General features: G+C 45.3%; 1 protein-coding gene across 6 annotated transcripts in view; it reads left to right on the top strand.

Moving 5' to 3' along the window:
• SIPA1 (signal-induced proliferation-associated 1) overlaps positions 1 to 21,337 on the top strand; it is a 291,847-nt gene that overhangs the window by 235,830 nt on the left and 34,680 nt on the right. For all 6 annotated transcript variants that reach the window (XM_069644837.1, XM_069644833.1, XM_069644834.1 and 3 more), the window contains exons 10-11: positions 3,222 to 3,467; positions 4,905 to 4,998. In XM_069644837.1, coding sequence (XP_069500938.1) covers positions 3,222 to 3,467; positions 4,905 to 4,998 — 340 coding nt within the window. The remainder of the gene's footprint in view (positions 1 to 3,221; positions 3,468 to 4,904; positions 4,999 to 21,337) is intronic.

Genomic DNA, 21,337 nt, shown 5'->3' with positions numbered 1-21,337 from the left:
ATGCTAGCCTAGCCACATAATAACACATCATGCTTGATTTATCATATATGCCAAGTACAAAAATGCCATACCAAAGAAATATCAAACTGGCTGCCCCAAAATGCCAGTCTAGCCATGTAATATTTATCATCCTTGCTTTATTCGAGTATGAAATGGCTGGACTGGCTGCACCAAGTGCCAGTCTAGCCACGTAATGAAACATATCACGGCTGCTTTATCAAAGATGCCCAGTAAAACAATGTCTTGCCACAGTAAGAAATTGCTGGACTACCTGCACCAAAATGCCAGTCTAGCCACTTAATACCACACAGCATGCTTGCTTTATCATAGATGCTCATTGCAAAATCATGCTGTCGCAGCAACTTTTTTACTGGGCATCTTTTATTTTGCCATCGTCTCCTCCCCCCAAATCAGCAGTCGGGCCAGGCACAAACATACAACCGCACATCCCAACATACATCTATGCAACATTCACTTGCTCTTTCACTCGCTCCTTCGCACAGCATTCAGTATGCACCAATACACCGTACACTTGCTCATTCATACGCACACCCAGCACCCATTAATGCATCATTTTCTACACACACACACACACACATACACACACAGGTTTCCCCAGTCTAAAATCTGCTCCTCTCCATGCAGTGCTGAGGAAGCAAAACACCCCTGAACTTGCATGATCCATTGGACTTGTCCGCAGTGTAAAAAAAACTGTCAAAGGGAAAACACGTTTCCCTTTGACAGTTTAAACCAGCACAGAAGCACCCCCTCAGCTGCAGAAAGCATGTGGGAGAGGGTTTGGTCTTTACACCAGGCTGACTCGGCTAGTCAATAACGGGCGAGGCTACTCGCTGGTTGGTGCCCCTCGCCCATTATGAATGAGCCGCCACTCTTTATAAGATTGGGAAAATAGGAGATTATCAGTGACCTGTGCTAGATTTTGGGGGGGGGGGTGGATTAACATATGCTGTTGGAGTGGCAATGTGCGAACACTTAGTGGCGGGACCTTATCGAGAAGGGAAGGAAATGAATCTGGGCCAGGCTGGCATCCTCCACTAGGAGTGCACACATCAAGTAAGTTCAGAGGCCTTAACTTTGGAGGAACAGTGGTGGTGCTGGAAGACCTATGTACATCATATGGCACTAAAATCAAAAGGTATTGCAGGGCGATTTTATGAGTTATTATGTGAGTAGTCTCTGCACTTTGCACCACTGTTATTTGCTTGGTCTCCAGCCACTCTATATTCTCAGTAGACTCTGGGTGATCCTGCTGGTGACAGGATTGCACCCTATGAGGGGGGATGCTGGCACAATGTCTACTTGGGTATCCTTCTACAGAACGTCAGATCCACAAGGAGCTTTGAAGCTCCACGTGTTTGGTGGTAGGTGTTCCAGTTTACCACCAAACTCGTTTACCGTTATTGCCACTTCTTCTTATCGACCTGGGGTGGGATGGTTGGTAAACGGCTGAGTGGAGCCCACCAGCGTATCGTGCCGATGGGACCTATTTCCACTTGTTCCATGGGCTCACCACAAAATTACGAGTGGTCGAAAGGGCAATGTAAATCTCCATTTTTGGATTCCATAGCACCCTCTGGGGATTTTTGTGGTAAATCCCCCACAGTAATTCTGCTGATTCTTTGATTTAAAGTGGATGGTTTACCTCTAGCATCATGCTGGAGGCAAATCCATCACTTCAAGGTCAAACTTGGAATTTTGCTGTGGGGTAAAAATGGCAGTATTTCTGTTACTGCTAAACAAAGTGGTGGTAACGGAATTACTGCCACTTTTTTATCACGCCACTGAACTCGTATTGAGGCCCTTAGTTTGGTGCAGCAGAATATGCACTGTATTACTATCTAAGCATATGATGCCCTGCCTGCAAGAGTAGCTAAGGCATTTAAAAAAGAATAGGTATTCTTTGTGGTTTGTAGTGACATTTTCTAACATCACATTTTCGAAATGCCATTTTGTCGACACAAAAATGCAGACATTTTTTTTAATGTTTTTTATTTTAGTTTTTAAATGGGGGGGTTCCCCTCTAACCCCCCGTTTTTTTATTGACACTTTTTTTTACTGACGATATAACAATATAATAAAACATTAAAAAAGAATACATTCAGAATTTGTTTTTTCAGCATTTTTTTCTCGAAAAAATGGTATTTCAAAAATGTGTTTTCGAAAATGTAACCGGATACCTTATTTATATTAAATTGCACTCCACTCCAGATTTCATCCCTTTTAAGCACTGTAAAATAACACATGTTATTATTCAATTTAATGGTTCAATGTAATGGTACTCATTTTATCGATGTTGGGAGGATGAAGGGCTGCGTCAACCCCATTGTAGGATTCAAAGTTCAGGCTGACCTTATGCCCGGAACGAGCACTTGACCTTTGAGGTGCCCACAAACGTAATGGAGGTCATTCTTGGAGATGATAACCCTTGACCATCTCCAACTGTCATGTCCAACGGAGATTAAAGGCGCGCGGCTTGCTCAGGGATTAAAATCATTGCAAAAGCCTTAACAATATTGATGGGAATTAGTGTGCCCTGATTTTCTAATAAATATTTAGGTGGGCATAATTACACACCCTGGGCATACAAACACTGAGGCCTTGCATTGCTTCTGTATGTGATGTAACCAAAGGCTGCTGTGTTTTCTAAATAAAGGTGATTGCAATTAAAAGATTGAATACTAAAAATAGGCCGCAGACTTTTTTTAAATAGAGCAATATGCGGTTTCAAAGAAAGAGTGGTTCCTACCACACAATGCAGAGACTTGATGGATGAAACCAAAGTAGGGGACGTACCCGAAGATTATCAAAGAACAAAGAAAGTCAGGGAGTGCTGGAGGTGAAAAGAAGAAGCTCAGACTTTGCTGGGTTCCTTTAGAGAATGTGTGAGCAGATTCAGTCCCCAATAGCGATCAGCCGGGTCTGCTGAGTTGTTTGGGTGCCGAGTCAACTTCCTGCAGCATTCGTTTCATGGAAAAAGAAAGGGGGCTTGAGGGAGGGAGACACGGAGGTCTCCCCTGTGAAGAGAAAGTGCCCCCCCTAAGAAAGAAGCAGAGCTGCAGGCGCTCAAGGAGCCGATAGAAATGTGTGTATGTCCCTCTGTCTGTTTTGTAGCAAGTTGTTTACATTGCTGGCACTTTTGATGTACTTGTTCCGTGTTGGATGACACCATCTCAATTGAACCGTCTCCTTTTTTCTCTTAGGAGCTTTTCTGAACTTTACCTCAAGTCTCTTCAGGAACAGAACCGGAAGTCCGAGCCTCTGGCACCAGTGGACGTGAGGCCCCTGACCTTCCACCTTAAGCCCGAGCCTGCACTAAAGCCAGCCACCCTCCAGCTGCTCAGGTCCCTCTCCCTCCAAGATGGCCCACAACTCACTTTAGCAGAGGAGAGGACGGAATTCCTCAGGAGCAACTCAGACGGGAGACCTGACCACACAAATGGACACAAGTATGAGGCTCTCCCACTGTCTCTTGCCCCTCATTACTGATCTCAACTCCTCTCCATCCCACACACCCTGCTCTTTGCTTGCTTGCTTACTTGGCAATATGTGCAAAGCAAATGCATGTATTGCAGTCAGTACATGTTTGGGGAAGTGGACGGAGAAACCCTTGCAATGCTCAAGTTGCAGAGATTGGGGCGGCCTTGCACAATGCCCAGGATACTGTGACACGGATGCTTCATAGCTCCAATGAGAATCGAAGGAGACCAGGGTTTCACAAGGCACAGTTCTCTATAAGATTCCTTCCTTCAGGTCACAGAGATGGATGTGCCCCTCCCTGTTGGCCTAGAATTGTGTCAGTTACAAAGTAATCTTCCTAGAAGGTAGTCCCTCCCAGGAAGTTGTAGAGGCGCATCCTAGGGAGAGGAAGGCGTAGGGGTCGGGGTGTGTGGGGGAAGTACTAGTGGTCGTACCCAGTTGACAACCTTCTCCGTCGTCTGATGAAATAAGAGAAACTTTACTCAAATTGTGGCATTGGGGAGTCACCAAAACCAAATCTATGCTTGACGTTGCCATCAAAAAGGATGCCTCTGCGTCCAAACTGCCTGGTTGAGAAAGTTGGCAAACATGGGGTATCGGAGGTGCTCCCACCAGTGAAAATAAGCTCTAGCAGTCATTCCAATGAGGGAGTAGAATGCCCCCCCCCCACTCTGTTTCTCCCATGGTAGCCCACTTGCGATATCTGCCACAGTACTGTGTCACTGGACGTGTCATTGTGCATCTCTAGGTGTCATGTGTGCTGCAGCTCTGAAGAGCAGTCTCAGATCCGCTCCTAGGCACAGTCACAGTGGAGGCGGCCAGCCCAGTGGTGCTCCACAGTTCTACTAATGTGCATTCTAGGCACACACTTGCCCAAATTCCATTTGCCTTCAAGCACCTAAGGAAAGACTCTAAAGTTTTCAATCCTTCGTCTGGATCCAGGCACACTCCCTCTAGGTTCTCCCCTAGCATGAAACAAAAAGGCAATTTCCAATATAGAAAATCAGGGTGACCCACTGCCACCCTGGCACCACCTACTATCTCATAAAACAGTGCAGATAGAGCAAGAGCCGCTGCTTCCCTCTATCTCTCGCCCCGCTCACCTGTCACTCATCAGAGGTCTGAATTCCATATGACCCATGCTGTTCGTTTCCCCATCGTAGAATACATATTCACATTCTGTCTGTCACTCTCTGGTCCTCTCAGCTGGCATTCAGTACAGATAACAATTTTCCTCCACCCCACACCACTCTATTCACCTGTCACTCATTAATGACCATAGCTCTCGTACTTCACATACAGTCCTATAATCCCTGATACCGGTGCTCCTTCACTCATTCTTCCAACAATCCTCCCCTTTTATTACTTTCTTTCATTACCTTCTTTCTCATTCTTGTTGGTTTTAGGGCAGAGTGTGAGGATCTACCTGCCTTTACAGGTGCTGCCCCAGATCTAATTCCGACATCCGTTCCTCATTGGGATCCTCCAGCTGGTCATCAGGTGAGATGTGCTTCTATTACCACTCTTTCCTCTAATGTCCTCCCAGTTACGCATCCACACTTATGTATTGTAATCTGGTCTTGAGTAGCGAAACCCTTGCCATATTTGGCAGCTGCTTCCCGCCAGGTCCTGTAAAAGGTGTGGAGTCTACGTTATTCCGCGGCGAGCGCGCGGCAAGATGCCAAACCTAATGGCACTGAAGAGTGCAGATTGGAAGAACCAGTTCTCGCTGTGCTGGTATGTTTCGTGGTGAGGAGACTTGGGGTATGTGCATCCAGAAGGGATTCCCAGGTCTTGGTTTGCTACTGGCGGCATCTGCCCGGGAAGTGAGGATGGGTGGAGGGCTGTATGGCACAAGCTGGTGGGAGAGGTGCAGAGTTTGTAACCTTTGTGTGTAGTGGAGGGAGGCACTAACAGGTATCACCTGCAGTGTGCGAGTTGCTGAGCAAAGTGCACAGTGTAAGGTTAAAAGTAGAATGGTGAGCAGTTTAGTGGGGGGCACACACAATCCAGAAGCCAGATATATTACGGAATAATCATTCCAGTAGAATTGTATATAAAGTAGCAGTAAAACAAGTATAAATTTACATGAGGCAATCTGTAGCCATATTTATGAAGTGCCAGCTCAGGAACAGTATCCTTGAGGCACTAGTCAACGAGCGAGCAATATATAGTTAAACATTGATGTGCAAACAGCCTGCATGAATTTATGACCACCCAGGGACGAAAGGGGTTCTCCAAGAATTGCTTCCTCTGCTCCCCAGGCATTGGCAGACGCAACACTTGGTGCCGGGGGTGGGTGGTAAGGGAAAGTGAATCCTGTTTAAGCATTGGCATTCTAAATGAGTCAATGATTTCAGGTCAGTCTCACTACTGTCATGCTGAAATCACTTTCATAATGCTGCACGCACACTGTAGGAGAGCGTTCCCACTGAAAATCACTTTGAAGTTGTATAATAAAAATGCCAGCATTGACACTGTATATCATTTTAATGATGCCTTACCCAAAGTATATGTCAACCTTTTTACTTTTCTTCAATTTGATCATGTTGTGCCCACAATATATGCCAGCAATGATGCTGTAAATTGCTGTCGGTGTACTATGCTAGCATTCCCACTTAAGATCAATGTGATGTCATGCCCACAAAATTAATAATAAAGAAAATATTTCACATGGGACAAATTGAAAAATGTTATATCATTTTAAACTATCAAATTACTGAAACCAATCTGGAGTCTTAAACTTAGTCAACCCACTTTGCCAACTAAATATGTATTACATTACATACAGCAGTTCATTTGCTCTTTACATAGTAATATCCTAACAATGAATCTAATACATTGCCGGTTATAACAAAAATTAAACAATATATTGAAAATACAATTAATCCAACTAATGGTCGTCAATGTGCATATTAATTTATAATGATTAAACTGATAATCACTATTGAACTGGCAATCCAATTAAGCTAATTTTCGAATAGGCTACTCAAGCTGATGCCCGACTAGTTATTGCGCTAGTCCCTTATTAGGGTCCCATCTGTGGCCAAACAACTATTTCCGAGGGAGCAACCCTTACAATGGCTTCATATTCTTCTTCAGGACCTTTAAGCAACTGCACAAACAAAAAATAATGCCATTTTATAAAAAAAATGTTTTTTTAACTAAAGTGTGCTGATCCAAAGTATAATTTATATTTCAAGTTATTTCTGTTTCCCATTTAATATATTATCCTTTCATCAGGTCAGTTAAAATCCCTCCCTGTAACCAGAATACAGATTGTCCATACTAACGTAAAGTAAAGTCATTATTAATATTAAAGACAAAGGAAGAGGACATTGGGGCTAGGTGCTGGGGTGTCACTGCTCGTGGGTGAGCCACAGATGAAGTGCATGGAATGGTAAGTGCTGCACGGCCTGGAGCCGCTTTGGGTGGGAAGTGCGAGCCTCCAGGGCGGAGGGTGAGCCGAGGCAAGTGCTGAAGCTGAGCAGGAAGCTGGGGCGATTGGGTGTGGGAGGGCAAGGGCCCAAAGATGCATAAGGGCCCTGGACACCAATTACAGCAACTGTGAGATTAGCAGAGGAGAGAAGAATGGAAGCAGGAGGAAAAGAGGAAAGTCTTGAGGAGCTTCTGGAATTTAAGACAGACCTGCTCAAGACAAAGAGGGAGGGGGAGGCTGTTCCATAGCAGGGAGCCAGCTGAGGAAAGCGATTGACCTATTGCCCTCTGTTTAGTGAAACGTTTGGTGCCAAAGGAATGTAGAGGTCTAGAGGGAGAGTATTTAGTAAGAGAGAGAGAGTTGAAGATAGTGTGGCCCCCGGCCCCAGACAGCCTTATGGATGATGCAGAGGGATTTGAATTTAATCCGTGCAACAACAGGGAGCCAGTGAAGACTTTTTAGAACAGGAGAGATCTGGCCCTGGGCTTAAGGCCAAGGATAAGTCTCGCTGCCCTATTCTGGATTAGCTGGAGGGGCCGCAGAGTGGCAGAAAGTAGATTCAGGAGGAGGCTATTGCAATAGTAGCTGCCAGAGCCTTCCTGGACAGATTAGTCTTGTCTGGCCACCTTTGGAAAAGCTGCAAGATGATGTACACACCCCATAAATGTGTGTACTTGGGGCCAGAGGTCAAAGGCATTTGACTTCTTTGAGCAGTCCGCAAACCAATGAGTGTTCCCTCCACAGGGCAACCTCAGATCTGCTCATGACCAGCTGAAATCGCTGACCTGAAGGTGTTCCCTGTCCTGTACGCCTTGTCCTGAGCAGCTAAGGCAGCCAGATAGTTAACCACATGCATCACATCAGCATTAGCATGATGAATGTTCCTAGCCAGACACCAGCTATGCCATCTGGCCCAAGTTGTTCTGTAGGACTTAGCCATTTTAGGGGCCCAGGACTCCTCAAAGAAGTGCTCAGCATCCCCCATTAATCCTGGCTTTTGCCAGGCACCCCTCAAATCGCCCAAGCCACAAGCCTTTACAATGCCTGATGGACCAGCGGTTGTGGGAAGACACCACATGGATCCGCTAAGATGTCTTGCCAGTGTGGGAGAAGGAGTGGGTTGGCGACTGATAATTCTAGAAGATCGGGAAACCAAGCTTGGCCCCTACAGGCTGGAGTAGCTATCAGAATCCTTGCCTGTTTCTGCCGTGCCCGTGCCAACGTCCTTGCGATCAACACAAAGTGGGGGTAAGGCATACTCTGTGGACCCCGGACTTGCAGAAATCTGTCCGTTGCTGACGCTTCTGTGTCTGGTCTACAGCTGTAGAAGCAGAACGGTTGGCTGTTTCGTCTGGTCACAAAAAGATCTGTCACGAAAGGTCCCCTCAATTCCATCAACCTGCGGGACACTGCCTCATGCAGCTGCCAGTGGCTGGAATCTCTGAGGGACCTGGAGTTGAAGTCTGCCACATGGTTGGCTAGGTTCAGCAGGTACTCCAGGGTCAAGCTTAGACTCCTCTCCAAACAGAGGTACCAGAACTCCGTGGATAGCTCCGCTAGCATCCTGAACCTGGTGCCTCAGAGTCAGTTGATGTACCGCCAGGCTGAGACACTGTCCGTCTTCAGGAGGATACAGCATTTGACTCTATCATGCGCCATGCTCTTGAATGCGAAGGTACCAGCCAGTAGCTCTAAGTAATTGATGTGGAGCTTGGTTTCCTTCATCAACCACCTCCGTCCGGTCAATACCTCTCTGCAACATGCTCCGCAACCTCGTCTGCTGCTGTCTGACTCGATTATCAGATCTGGAGAAGACCCGAAAATGGCCTTGAGACATAGGTATTCTCCGGTCGTAGGTCATGCCCCTCCTGAGATGTTGAATTTTGAGGTACTGATAGGCCGGGTAATGGAGCGTCCCTGGAAAAATCACCTGAATCTAGGAGGCTATCAGCCCAACTATTCTCACCAGATCCCTCAAGGATATGTCGTCCCTTGCTTGGATCGTTTTGATCTCCTTCTTGATGGCATTGATTTTGATCACAGGAAAACTCAATGTTCCCTGAACTATGTCGATCACGAACCCCAGAAACTCTAACCAATGCGTCGGTTAATTTCCGATTTCTCCCAGTTCACCAGAAATCCTAATTCCTCCATGAGATTGGTCATCTCTTTCATTTGAGAGCGAAGCAATTGCTCGTCCTGTGCCATAATGCAGATGTCGTTCAGGTAGATTATCAACCTGATTCCCTTCTCGCACAACCTGGTCACTACTGATTTGAGCAGCTTAGTAAAGTACCAAGGAGCTGATGAGAGTGCAAACGGGAGGCAGGTTAACTCCCACAGGTTCCCGTGCCAAAGGACCCGCAGGTAGCCTCTGTGCGGTTGAAAGACGGATACTGCCAAATAGGCATCTCACCGATCTATGCGGGCTAGCCAATCTCCTGTTTGTAGGACCTGTTAAAGGAAGTGAATACCTTCCATCTTGAAGTGGCGATATACCCACAAACATTGAGACCCTTGAGTTTGATAACAGGTTTTACTTTGAGCTTTCATTTGACTAGGAAAAGTTTGCTCACAAACCCGCATGACTTGCACCTGGTGAGGCTGATAGCGAGTTTTCTCTGCATGTTTTTGACTTCTTTTGTCATCAACCCCTGATCCTCTTCTGAGAGAAAGATTGGCACCAGAAGGCGCTATTGAATGGGTTCCTGATAGAATTCCAGGTGGAACGCTTGCACTGTCTCTAAGAACCAGGTGTCTTTGATGAGATCCTGCAAAGGTGTGCAGCTAGTCTGCCGTCAATAGCGGGTACCCCTGTGCTTGCATGTACGCTGCTTGCTGTGGCACTTGGGGTGGCTGCTTGGTGACCGTTGTCATCCCTCCATCCTCTGCCTCTACCTCTGGAGGGGAAGAAAGGATTCGTCTTCCAGTCTTGGCCTCGCCATGGCGTCCTATTGTAGGGCTTTTGACTTGTTACGCAGCTGGCAGAGTGGCTCCTGCCTCTGTCAGCCACTTCCGAAAACCTTTGGAATGAAGACTCTCTTCAATGAAGCTTGGAATTTTTCCAAGCCTGCGTAGGTGCTGGTGAATCAAGTCATATCCTCGACAAAAGCCTCGCCGAACAGCTGGATTTGCCACCCCCGCGGCTTCCAAGGAGGCCAGCTCTCCCAGCTTGGGATCGATTTTCACTAGAATCAACCTCCTGCGCTCTACTGCAATAGCGCAGTTAGCATTGCTGATGAGGATACAGCACTCTGGACCCATTCTGCCAGTATGTGTGGATCAATTGGCGCATTACTTTCCTTTGTCTCTTCTGCTATTTTGAGGATCTTGACCAGGGTACCTATAGAGTCCAGCAGTTTATCCTGGCACTCTATCCAAGACCTGTCAATGTCTTTTTTATATCTCTTCCGGATCTTCTCGTGAAGGTCAGCATCCAAGAAACTATCTCGGTTGTGTCTGCCACCTTCTCTTGTAATGATGGCCTGGGACATTCAGCTCTCAGCTTGTTTCTGGTCTCCTTGTCCAGAGGTGTGCAAAGCCCTTCTCTGAGATAGTTTTCCACTTTGGCGGGGGGCTCCCACTCTGAAGACTTTGGATACACGGGCAGGTCTAGGTCAAAGTCCTCGCCTGACGGCTCATCTCTCCCGTCTTCCTTTACCCTCTTACGCTTCTTGGCTTCTCTTACGCAGTTATTCCTCCTTGCTGGGGGTAGAGCTTGTGGAGCCTAAGAAGACGTCATATTCTTCATCGGCAGAATGTGCAGATGATATTGAGGACTCATCCTGAAATTCTTCCTCTGGTCTCGAGAATCTGTAGTCAGCTTTGCTGTGCCTGTGAGCCCGTGCCCGGTTGAAGGACGTAGCCAAATTAGCACGTCTGGCGTCCTTGCGCTGATCATGTGCAGCACCCGGTGGGGGGATTTTGGGGGGGCGCTACTTGTCCTACAGGTCTGGGTTCTTCCTCCTGTTCACTCATTACAAGGTCTTTTCGACCTGCCTCTAACTTCTTGAGAGAATGTGATCCAATCTTCTAGGACGCTGAGTTTTCTGTTGAGGGGTCTTGGCCCCACAAAAACTGCCTTCCTCACCTTATGGACAATCGCTGGGTATCTAAGAGAGTTTGAGCTACCTGGCCTCGGCAATTCGCTATTAGTGGAGTTCTCTCTTGCCCGCTGCATTATAAGGTTTTCTCACTGCCGTGGGATCAGAATGGGTGAGTTCTCCAGTGGACTCCCCAAGTGAGGAAGTTCCCCAGGTTTGACTTGGGCCTGGTGCTGTAGATGTTTCACTGAAGAAACTATGTATGATGGTTTAGTCTGATGCATCAGGCTGCTGTATTTGACGTGGCCTGTAGGTGGCACTGCTTAAACCTGTTACGTATTTGAAGCTTCGTCAAGGTGACCCATGATTGCAAACTGATAATTGGGCTGTGCATCGTGCTGTTTGAGCAGGTAATCCCACTCGGTGGTCCGCCGGGGTCGCACGTGAGAGAAGAGAGGCACTGCACCGGAAGTGTAAGAACAGTTGCCCTTGGTGTACCTCACTGCCGCGGCCGCACAGGATCCCCAGCGTTCCTGCTGCCTGTTATCGTGCTCTGGCTGAAAGAGCCGGTCACGCCTGTAAGAGGATTCAATTCAACACTACAGCTAAGTCAATGCCTAGTCTGGGATACTGAATGGAAACCCTTATTGATATATCTTTATGTCCAGTTCATGCGTTCTGGATGACTACCCCTCTATAACACCCCTCCCTTGGAATCCCCCTGACCCCACTGAGCCAAGAAGTAGTTCTGTTTTGCAAGTTAAAAGGTATATTTGAGAATTTAAACAATATAGATATATATCACACTTTATAATAAATTAATAATTGGATATCACACTTAATCTGATATGATAAAGATTAACAACGGAGAATCTGGCACTAGCACACTTGTGAATAGGAACAGAAGAAGAAGGTGGTAGAGAATGCTTTATATAAGTTCAGATGGATGTAATGTTGAATGAAAATGCAATACAGAAAATACTCAATATGATTTCAACAAAACAATGTAATCACTTTTCTCTGGCAATCCCCTTCCCCCTTTTTGCAATGCAAGGAAATGGAAGGAAGCACACAGTTCTCAGAAATGCAATCAAATGTGATTCAGTTCACCCCAGCAAGCTTAGGTTACAGATCGGAGTTTTAAACACAAGCCCAAAATGCTTTTATATGTGCTGGCAATGAAGTGAAAAATATACTAAAATGCTTTTAATTCCCTCTAGGAGGTTCAGGGTGAGTGAAATCAAGTTAATATTAGTCCAGGCTCACTTTAGCAAGGATCTAGGAGTAATTGGTAGGTTAAACGAATTTTTGGCAAATGAAAGCAAGAAAACTGCTGTTTTCACACGTTGAGAAATTTGCAAATCGCGGCAAAATTTGCGAGTGCGTCTTTCGCGATTACGGCAAAACTATAGGGGGTAGGAATGCGGTTCTAGGTTCCTAGGAAAGCCACGATTCTAAGCTTTCTGAGGAAAGTTACTGCAAGTCTCTAGCACAAACGGTCACGGAGATATGAGCGATTAAGTAAAGGTCGTTTTTCAGATTTGAAATTTTAAAATTCAAAAAGACAAGTGCAGCTTGCAACTAGAAAATGACAAGTGACAGCTTTACAATTGACAGGTGACAGTTAGGAGGCAGTTCTACTTAGATTAAATAGATTGAATTATATTATTTTAACTAAGAGATTGGTTCTGCACAGTTTGCTAGGTACTCACACTATATTCTTGAATTAAATGGGCCTCGCCACGGATCTGGTCAGGTTTTAGACTGGACTCTGGTCTCTGCACTTCACAGTGATCTGGGTCAGCTCTCTCTCTCTCTCTGGATTCTGGAGATTGATGGATTTGAAGTCTGGATCTTTCTGCACAGCTTTCTCTAGAGATTGATGGAGGTAAAGTATGGATTTTCCAGCAGAGCGTCCCGCAGCAAATGGATTTGAAGGTCCCTATCTGTCCTGTCTGTCTGCTTTTATGTGTTTTGAAAATGGGTGTGTGTGCAGCATCACTAGGCTCTACCCCTCTCCACTTATCATTGGCCAAGCTTTCATTTCTCCCCTGATTGGGGGAGCTAAATTGTGTCAGAGTGATGTCATTTTACAGCCTGCAGAAAGTCCACTCCTCCTGTCAACTTGCACACAAATCTAGATTTGAACCAAATACATATTTGCAGAGGTACATATTGTTTTAAAATCATATGCACCCATCATGCATTACAGGAGGTATACCCTGTCGAAATCTGCTCTTCCTGAGAGCTTGCATTCAGAAATGGCAATATTTTGCACTTTTTAACTGGTTTGCAATACCGGACATTACCCCAAATTTACACACATGTGCGCAAGGAGTATGGACATTAGTTGATGAAGTGTCAGATTTTTCACATGCACACATTTTGAGTAATATCCTCTTTTCCGCTAAAACCCCCCTGAACATACCACCGGGTCCTAACACGTCTTAAAATGTGGGCAGAAAAATCACAAGAATTATGGTGTCATTTAAATAATTTTCACAAGTCCGTACTATGAGTTATTCATCTTTTTAGAGTTATGTTCTGGCCCCAAAGGGGTGTGGTTTCCCCCCAGCACAAGGTTGAATTTCTGGTTTTTCCAGTTCTGCCAAGCCAGCTTGTTCTCACAGGCAGTGCCCCTCCCCTGTCCTTCCAGGAGGAAGCTCCATTTACGACTCCCGCCAATAAAACATTTGCCTGAGTCAGGACAGGGCTTTGTTCAGAGCTCCTGTATTCTGTGGGGGCTCCCCTTAATTCAATTATCAGAGAGATGGCATATCCTTAGTGTGGCCAGCAAAAGGCAGATAGGCCTGGGAACACAGCTGTGACTCAAGTTTCACTCCTGATGGGGGGTAGTTGCCAGGCAAAATTGGAATCTCTTTAAGCCAGTTTTTAGCTACATGTCATTTCTGTTCCCCAGTTTTCTGCATTCAAATAAAACTAAACATTTTTACATATGCAGCTAGAATGCTGATTCTAAGTTTAAAACTATGACATTTAAACAATTGAAACCTATGTGACACTCAAAAGTAGGTCACTCAGTCAATTTAAACATTTAGATTTTTAGTGTCTTTCAGTCCAAATTTACTTAAACTGCTGAAATCCACAGCTCAGCCAGTCTTGTTATAAACCTTCAAGTCACTTCAGAATATAACTTTACATTGGATCCACCTCTCAGTAAGTCTTTCTTTGGCCTGCTTTGGGTTCATTTATTCAGTTTTATACAAAAAGTAAAATCTGGCGTTGTTTTAAAACGCCGGCTTTTGGATAGTGGTGAGTACTGGTACTGCACCCCTTTTTGGGATTTAAGAAAATGAATTCCCAACAGTTATGGGTTTGCTTTTGGCAATCAGCATTGCCACTCCCAATGGTTTCAGACTACTGTGTGGGTAGTCCAATGGTGGTTTTAGGCAGTGTCCTTCTGTGCCCATAACATCGGCAAAAATGAGTGGCAGCCTATTCTTCATGCATTTCCCTGTGCATTTTCTGGGAAGCTCTGGCCATCATGATGTTTTCCATGTCAGTACTGCACAGTTTTGAGGTAGGGCTTGGATGCGTGGATAAAAACATCCCACACGCCGACGATCAGATCAGTACCGTACTAACAGAAACGTGGTTCCAATCTAAAAAACACATACCTGAAATCAAACAAGACGGTAACGATATGTGCTGTAGAGCCCTGACTAGACCTTATATCTGATTATAGTAACTCCTAACGTTACAGCGCACTACTAGCCAATGATGCCCATACATTCTAGCCTGACTAGAACTTGCACTCTGCGCAGCATTGTACTTATCTGCTGCTCGAGCAGCAAAGAAAGAGGACGGATTATGTTCGATTTGAGGGGTTATTGGGCTGCAGTCCTCATGATTGGTTTCAAGTTTAAAACTACAAAGGGGAAATTGTAGTTCTTTGCTAAATTTTGATTGTTGAAACGTTTTTTGTGTTTGGCTGCCCACGCTGTGAAGTAAAGAGTAAAGCATAATACGAGCCTCTTGTCTTGACATAGAATCAATAATCCACTAATTTATTATGGTTTGATATCTATTCTTAATTCCACTGTCAAAAGTTGGAGTATCACCTCATCATGACCCCAAGCACTAAAACATGTATTACTGATCCCTTTCCTCATAAAACAAACGTTGTCAGCAATCATGAATCTCCCCATGCTGCTGAAATTTAATACATCAATATTTTACCACTGCTAACTTCCCACTGTAATACACCTTCCCAAATACTGCTCGACCCACGCCGGGAGCGTGTGATGACTAACTACGCCTCTTTGGTGTGAGCAGCTTACAACTCGTGGAGTAGATCTGGACAATCAATGCCATTTCTGTGCCGGTAACGAGAGCGTTTTGCAGCCTAGAATGTTTTACTAGACAATGGGAACTATCCTAGCCGCAGCGCTTTTCTCAACCTTTTCATTCAATTTGGTTATGCATACCTTAACGTTACGTGATGACCTAGCACATTTATAGAACTCTAATCGCACTGCCATCTTGAAATGGAAAACGCCCATTAATGAGCACAGCACGGCTGTTGCAACTTGCAAAAAATCACAAATGTCTTTCAACAGAAAATCATAGGATGGACTAAAATTCTTGTTCTTGGCTAGTCAATGTGTACTTATAAACGCCCCCATGATCCTGATCATTGAGAGCCCTTCTTCGTATCATTTAAAACGATTATTCCAAAGATGTTCACTTTTTGCAAGTTCAAGTTCAATTAACCCACCTCTCAAGTCAAGAGTCACTTTTTCTAACACCCACCATTTCACGTCATCTGCTGTGTGTGTACAAGGCAAGTCATGTTCAACGAATGCTGTTGCAGAATTACCTGTGCATATTCTTTAGTTGACTTGGCGTGTGTTTCATATAGTTTGTTGGCACAAGGCCACCGAATTGCATTGATGACATTTTTCCTTACACAATTTGGATGATGGGCAAGCTTCCAGCTCTTACCTTGATGGGCAAACAACACTATTTTTAAAGTGAATTTACACATGGCCAGTGTCCTTTGACCGGGGACAAATTCCATAATTCTGAAAGCTTTGTTTCCTTTTATTTTCAATGGCCTTGAAGTGTGCACCAAAGATCACTTTAAAAAGACAGTTTGTTTGAAGGCAAACTGCGGAGGTTAAAAAAATGAATCATCAACTTTTAGAATGTGCCAATTCTTCTAAATAAATGCTTTAATGGCATCACTATAAGGAGCAAATGTAGTGACAGGCACCACTTTGTCATTATTTGATGATGGAACAGTTGTGCCCTGTCTGCTACCCTTGCCCTTGTAGGATTGTCTGGGTGGGCGCCTCCTTGCATGCCGGTGTTCACTGATAATATCGGATTGTTTCTTATGGTCTAAAACTGAAGAGCAATTGAAACATTCCCGTAAATATTGTCCATATGGAATCTTCTGTAAAAAGTGATTTTGGATGTAAACTAGAGAATTGTAAAATAGTATTTTTTATGTGTGGATTTCCTTAACAGCGTAGTTGCTAGCTTTCCATTCTCAACCTTAATCGTCATAAATTAAAGAGGCATTTCAGAACTGCTGCAGACCCAGTACCCAATAGTATATAAACGTAGGGCCCACAAAATAAGCAAGCATTCCCATTGTAAATCCCTTGTATGATGTCAGGCACACAATGTATGCCAGCATGGCCACTAGGAACCACTTTGAAGATGCTGGTGTCACTGTGGCCCCCCACCCGGCCAATCACAAGCACACACACGCAGACGTACTCATCCATTTAGTCACACTCACATAAACATACATATACATACAAGCACCATGGGCGACATTTTAGGGGGGGCAAGGGTGTTTGTCCCCCACAACTTATCGTGGCACACCATTTGTCTCCGTTCATTTGCAGGGGCACCTTTCGTTTGGATGCCATGTCCCCTCCACCACCCCAACATTTTCAACAAAGTTACTCCACTGAGGCAGGCACACAGATTCACTCGCTCACACAGTCATGCAAACATGTGCGAACGTTAAAAACTTGTATTTAAAAAAGAGTATGCTTCACTCTTCTTGGCCAGATCAGTGCCTGGCGGGCAGCAGGAAACATTGTGGCAGCAGGAGTCCGCCCAGCACATGGTGAGGCCCAGGGGGGCGGTACACCCCGTTTCGGCCCGGGCCGATTCGCCGTGGCCAGTTCAGCGCGGCCAGTTCGGCGAGGGGATGTTTTGGCGACGGGATGTTTTGGCGCGCCGTGGGATTCTCGTTTTTTTTGTTATAACATAAACAACCCTTCCAAACGTGTCGCCGACGCAAGAAGAGCGGCGGCCTCATTGAAGCAGTCAAGATTTCCCACCTTGCGTAAATCTGAGAAAATACATTAAAGGGGTGCGTTCAGGGATAGCTTTTAGTGCTTTGCAGGATGTGGGGAGGGGGCAGATGTGCAGGTCAGAGGTCCTCAACATGCACAAGAATGGCCGCACATATATTGTATGTGATACTGGCTTGAAAATGAAGGCTAATGTTTAATTTCTAAACTGTCAGCTCGGTGCTTGGAAGACGATACTGATGGCACTGTTCGGTATTCCAGGCTTTATGGCTGTAGAATGCACGATGCACGCTAAGCCACTGCACCCCGTCCTCCCTGGCTGTGCCCCCCCCCCCACCTTCCTAAAGTGCCCCTTTGAAAGCCGCTCTCCCCGAGGTCTCCATTTCGGAGCAGGACATTTCTGTGCGGCCAGTTCAGCAGGACATTTCTGTGCGGCCAGTTCGGCGCGGGCTGCCGCGCCGAACCGGCCACGCCAAATCGGCCCACGCCGAACCGGCCGCGCCGAAATGTCCTGCTCCGCCAGGGGGAGATATGAAATTGGTTGCTAAGCAAACTTTTCTGAACTGCAGTGAGCGCACCTCTGACGTTGTTGTGCTCAACCCTTTTTCTTTTTGCAATTTTTGTTTTGGTTTTAAACAAAAGCACAGACAAGAGCCAGCCCAGTGGACAGCGAGAGGGGCACATGGGGCCATGAAGAGGGCACAAGGGGTAATCTCCTGAAGGACGGTGTCAGGGCCTTTCAATCTTTTAAATAAAAAGAAATGTTCAAATGAAAGGTGCTCCAAGCCGTGGGGTTGAGGGGGTTGGGGGTGTGCGTGGGCCCAGAAACTGCACTCAAGTTGCCAGTCAGCAGTCTTGTAACACGGCAATATATTCCTTTCGCTATTTTCGTTCTGAGGCTTAAAATGTGCGCTTTGCAGCGCTCGCATTATAAGCTTTGTTTCCCGGAGCGTTCTTTCCAGCCAACGGGATGTACAGAAGAGTTATCACCTCGTTGCCTTCTTACACTCCTTCCTCCACATCAGCCACTTGCTGACGAAAAAGGGTGTCTAGCTCTGCAGTGGGAATTCAGTGTTTAAGCTCCCTGCTGGCTGGCAGTCTTGGGATAATCGGTAGCTATTACCCTTATCTCTGTCGCCATTGTAATGTATGCACCCCACAGGTTCCTCAGACCATTTTCGCTCTAAGCAGGTGGCCCCCAACCATCATGTTGAAATGTGGCCCCACACATCTTTAGCCGGGCCTGCTCCTGAAGTAGTGAACACGTACTCCCGCACCTCATACCACAAAGATGGTCGCCACCTTAGTTTTACGGGTCTTGAAGTGAAACAGACCTCTCTTCCCATCAATGTCAGGCAGTAACGAGAGAGAAAGTTCCAGGGTAGCAAACTCTAGTCTCTGGTCTGCTACCCTGCTACACCTTCAGAAATGAACAACATGGGCACAGCACGAATGCAGAAACAATAAGTGCAAAGAAGATTTGCCATTAAACAAAGAGTACACAATGAAAACATTGGTGCATGGCGAAGGAGTCAGGTGACAAGTGTTGATGCAGTATTTAAATCAATAACACCAGGCTTACTTACCATATTCACAATAAAACATTCTGGGTACCAAAACAAATGTAACACCCTGTCGCAAATTGCAATGTGTGACTTTTTACACCAAGCGGTTTGTACCTGGAGGTGCATTTTATGAGCAAGTTTATGGTAAATGGGGCCTTTGAAAGCACATTAGGCCAGTAACATTTATTGAATAAATCTTTTAGTTGCATTTATTAAAGTGAGCCACATTGACTGGAAACGAGTCTCTGGCCCATCTGTCAGGCCAGCCTTTGGGCACTGCCCCTTTTTCTATTGGGCCTATCCGAGGTTGCCTAATAAATAGTCCAATGTGGAGGGCATTGCCCGAGGTGGCCTCATGGACCTGTGCCTGGTAGCTTTCCACACATGCATATGTGGTATATGTCTTCGCTGTTGCTGTCGGGTTAGAGATGGCCTTTCTCGGCCTGGTGGCAGCCAGGTAGCCTTTATACAGGTGTTTTTGTGTGTCCTGAGGGCTTTCTGGGCAGCAAGTAGCTGGCCACCTTAAAGCCTGTGGCCCACACCTCCCATGGTCTCCAGGTACAATAGCATTGCTTCAGTTAAGACTTTTTCGGGTGTAAGGCAACAAAACGTCCACTAGTTGTAGTAGCTTGCTTGTCAAAATAGACTTACATAGATTTCAAAGTGCTTAAACATGACCTCCAGTTGTGAAGCCTTCTTAGGCATGCTGAAGATATTTCGTATTTTTCTTGAACATTTTGCAGATTCCCTCATTGCACTCTCTGTGCACAGTTTGGGATCTTTACAATTAATTTCCACTTTGGCTTTCTTTTTGTTATCAGACTCAGGAAAAAAAGAACAGAAGGTGGGTGAATACTATCAGCCTTTTTTTTTTAACCTAACCATTGACTTCCGCTTTTGGCCCTGGTAGTCGTTTCCTCCCCACATTTTAAGCATGGGAGTATCGAGCATGGGAGCATTTTTAATGGAATGACTTTGCACTGGACCACAATTTCCACAGCTGACAGGGCCTAGGATGCTGCAGTCACTCCTTACAAAATCAAGGACTTTTCAGTATGGGGCAATATTGTTATTGTTTTGGTTGACTACTTTCTTCTTCTTCCGGCTTCTTAACTCTGCATTGTACACCCAGTCTTTTAATTGTGATAAGAAAGAAGGGGGCGCCCTAACAAGTCGCACCATATTTTTGGGCACGTCCTAAGACGTGTCTGGTCAGGTCTAAGAATCAAAAGTACCTGGGTAGCCTTTAAAAGGCATATGGCCTATTGAACTTAAATGAGTGGCCTAACAGAGGTGGTCGAGCTTTGTTCCTGTACCTGGCACGAAGGGGAGCAAAATTATTTTATGAGGGTGTTTTAAATTTATTAAAAAGAGCAGCCAAAAATAGACAACAATTAAAATATTCAAATATGAAATCTAACAAATCAAAATGGGTCAATGGAGGTTCACATTTCTCAGTTCTTTTGAAGGCAATCCATGTTTTTTATTTATCAATGAATTTTATTTTATTAAATCATTCTAATGGCTAGACTTCAATATTATAATCGGTTGCATACATCAAGTAATGTTTTCTCAGTAAGATTTTCTAATTCGAGTATTACAAACTAAATTGCCTAACTTCAAATGCATGAAACTGTTGTGATTGTATACATGAGGTGATAGTTGTATCTACTTGCCAGTAACAGTGCTGTCTCATACCATCTTTTCATTGACACTTATCGATCATGGAAATGAGATCAGGGAGCCCCAGCTCAAGCTCATTTTTGGACTGAGGCCCGGTGAGTCTCTGTCCACTGAAAGCTTTGGGTAAATAATCGCTGTTGTCATTGCAGAAACATTCTGCATTAGTACCCGGCGAGGGACAATCAATCTGATGGGCCCTTGCCGGGACGGTACCCGGCCGACAAAGACTTACCTGACTTCAAGGGATGCATCTCGCATCCCTCGAAGTTTCATCCCATTCTCCGTCTGGCTGCCATGGAAAGGGAGAAGGGACTACGTGTAGTACCTTTGCACCGATCCACAGTGGCCATTTCTTTGTTTACTTTTATTAAAATCTTTATATTGGCCGCCATGGAAAGGGGGAAGGGACTACATGCAGTCCCTTCTCCCCGTACCATAGCGGCCATTTTGTTTGTTTACTTTTTTCCTTCCCTAGCTTTTTTGCTCCATTTACCTTGCTAATCTCATTTGTTTGGGGACACTGTTTAGACCCTATCAGTTCTCCATAGTAACGTTTTTTGGTTATTGTTCCTGCACACATAACCTTCTGTGAAATGCAGTAAGGATACTTGGTGTACCTGTAACTTTGTTTTTAGCGACTTTGCAGTTACTTGCAGGATGTGTACAGGGCAAGGCCGGTGGCAGCGTAAACTTTTAAGTGTTTTCATTTGTGTAGTATGGTGCACTTTTGCATTTTACTACTTAATGCCAAATAGAGTACCATATACTCTAAAATGTCTGTACCACGAGATTTTCGACTGTCCTTTGGCCATC

This window comes from Ambystoma mexicanum, chromosome 2p (assembly GCF_040938575.1).
Source record: "Ambystoma mexicanum isolate Mex_15411 chromosome 2p, UKY_AmexF1_1, whole genome shotgun sequence".
Taxonomy (NCBI): Eukaryota; Metazoa; Chordata; class Amphibia; order Caudata; family Ambystomatidae; genus Ambystoma; species Ambystoma mexicanum.
Note: the sequence above shows the minus strand (reverse complement) of the source record. Positions and strands in the feature narration are given on the sequence as shown.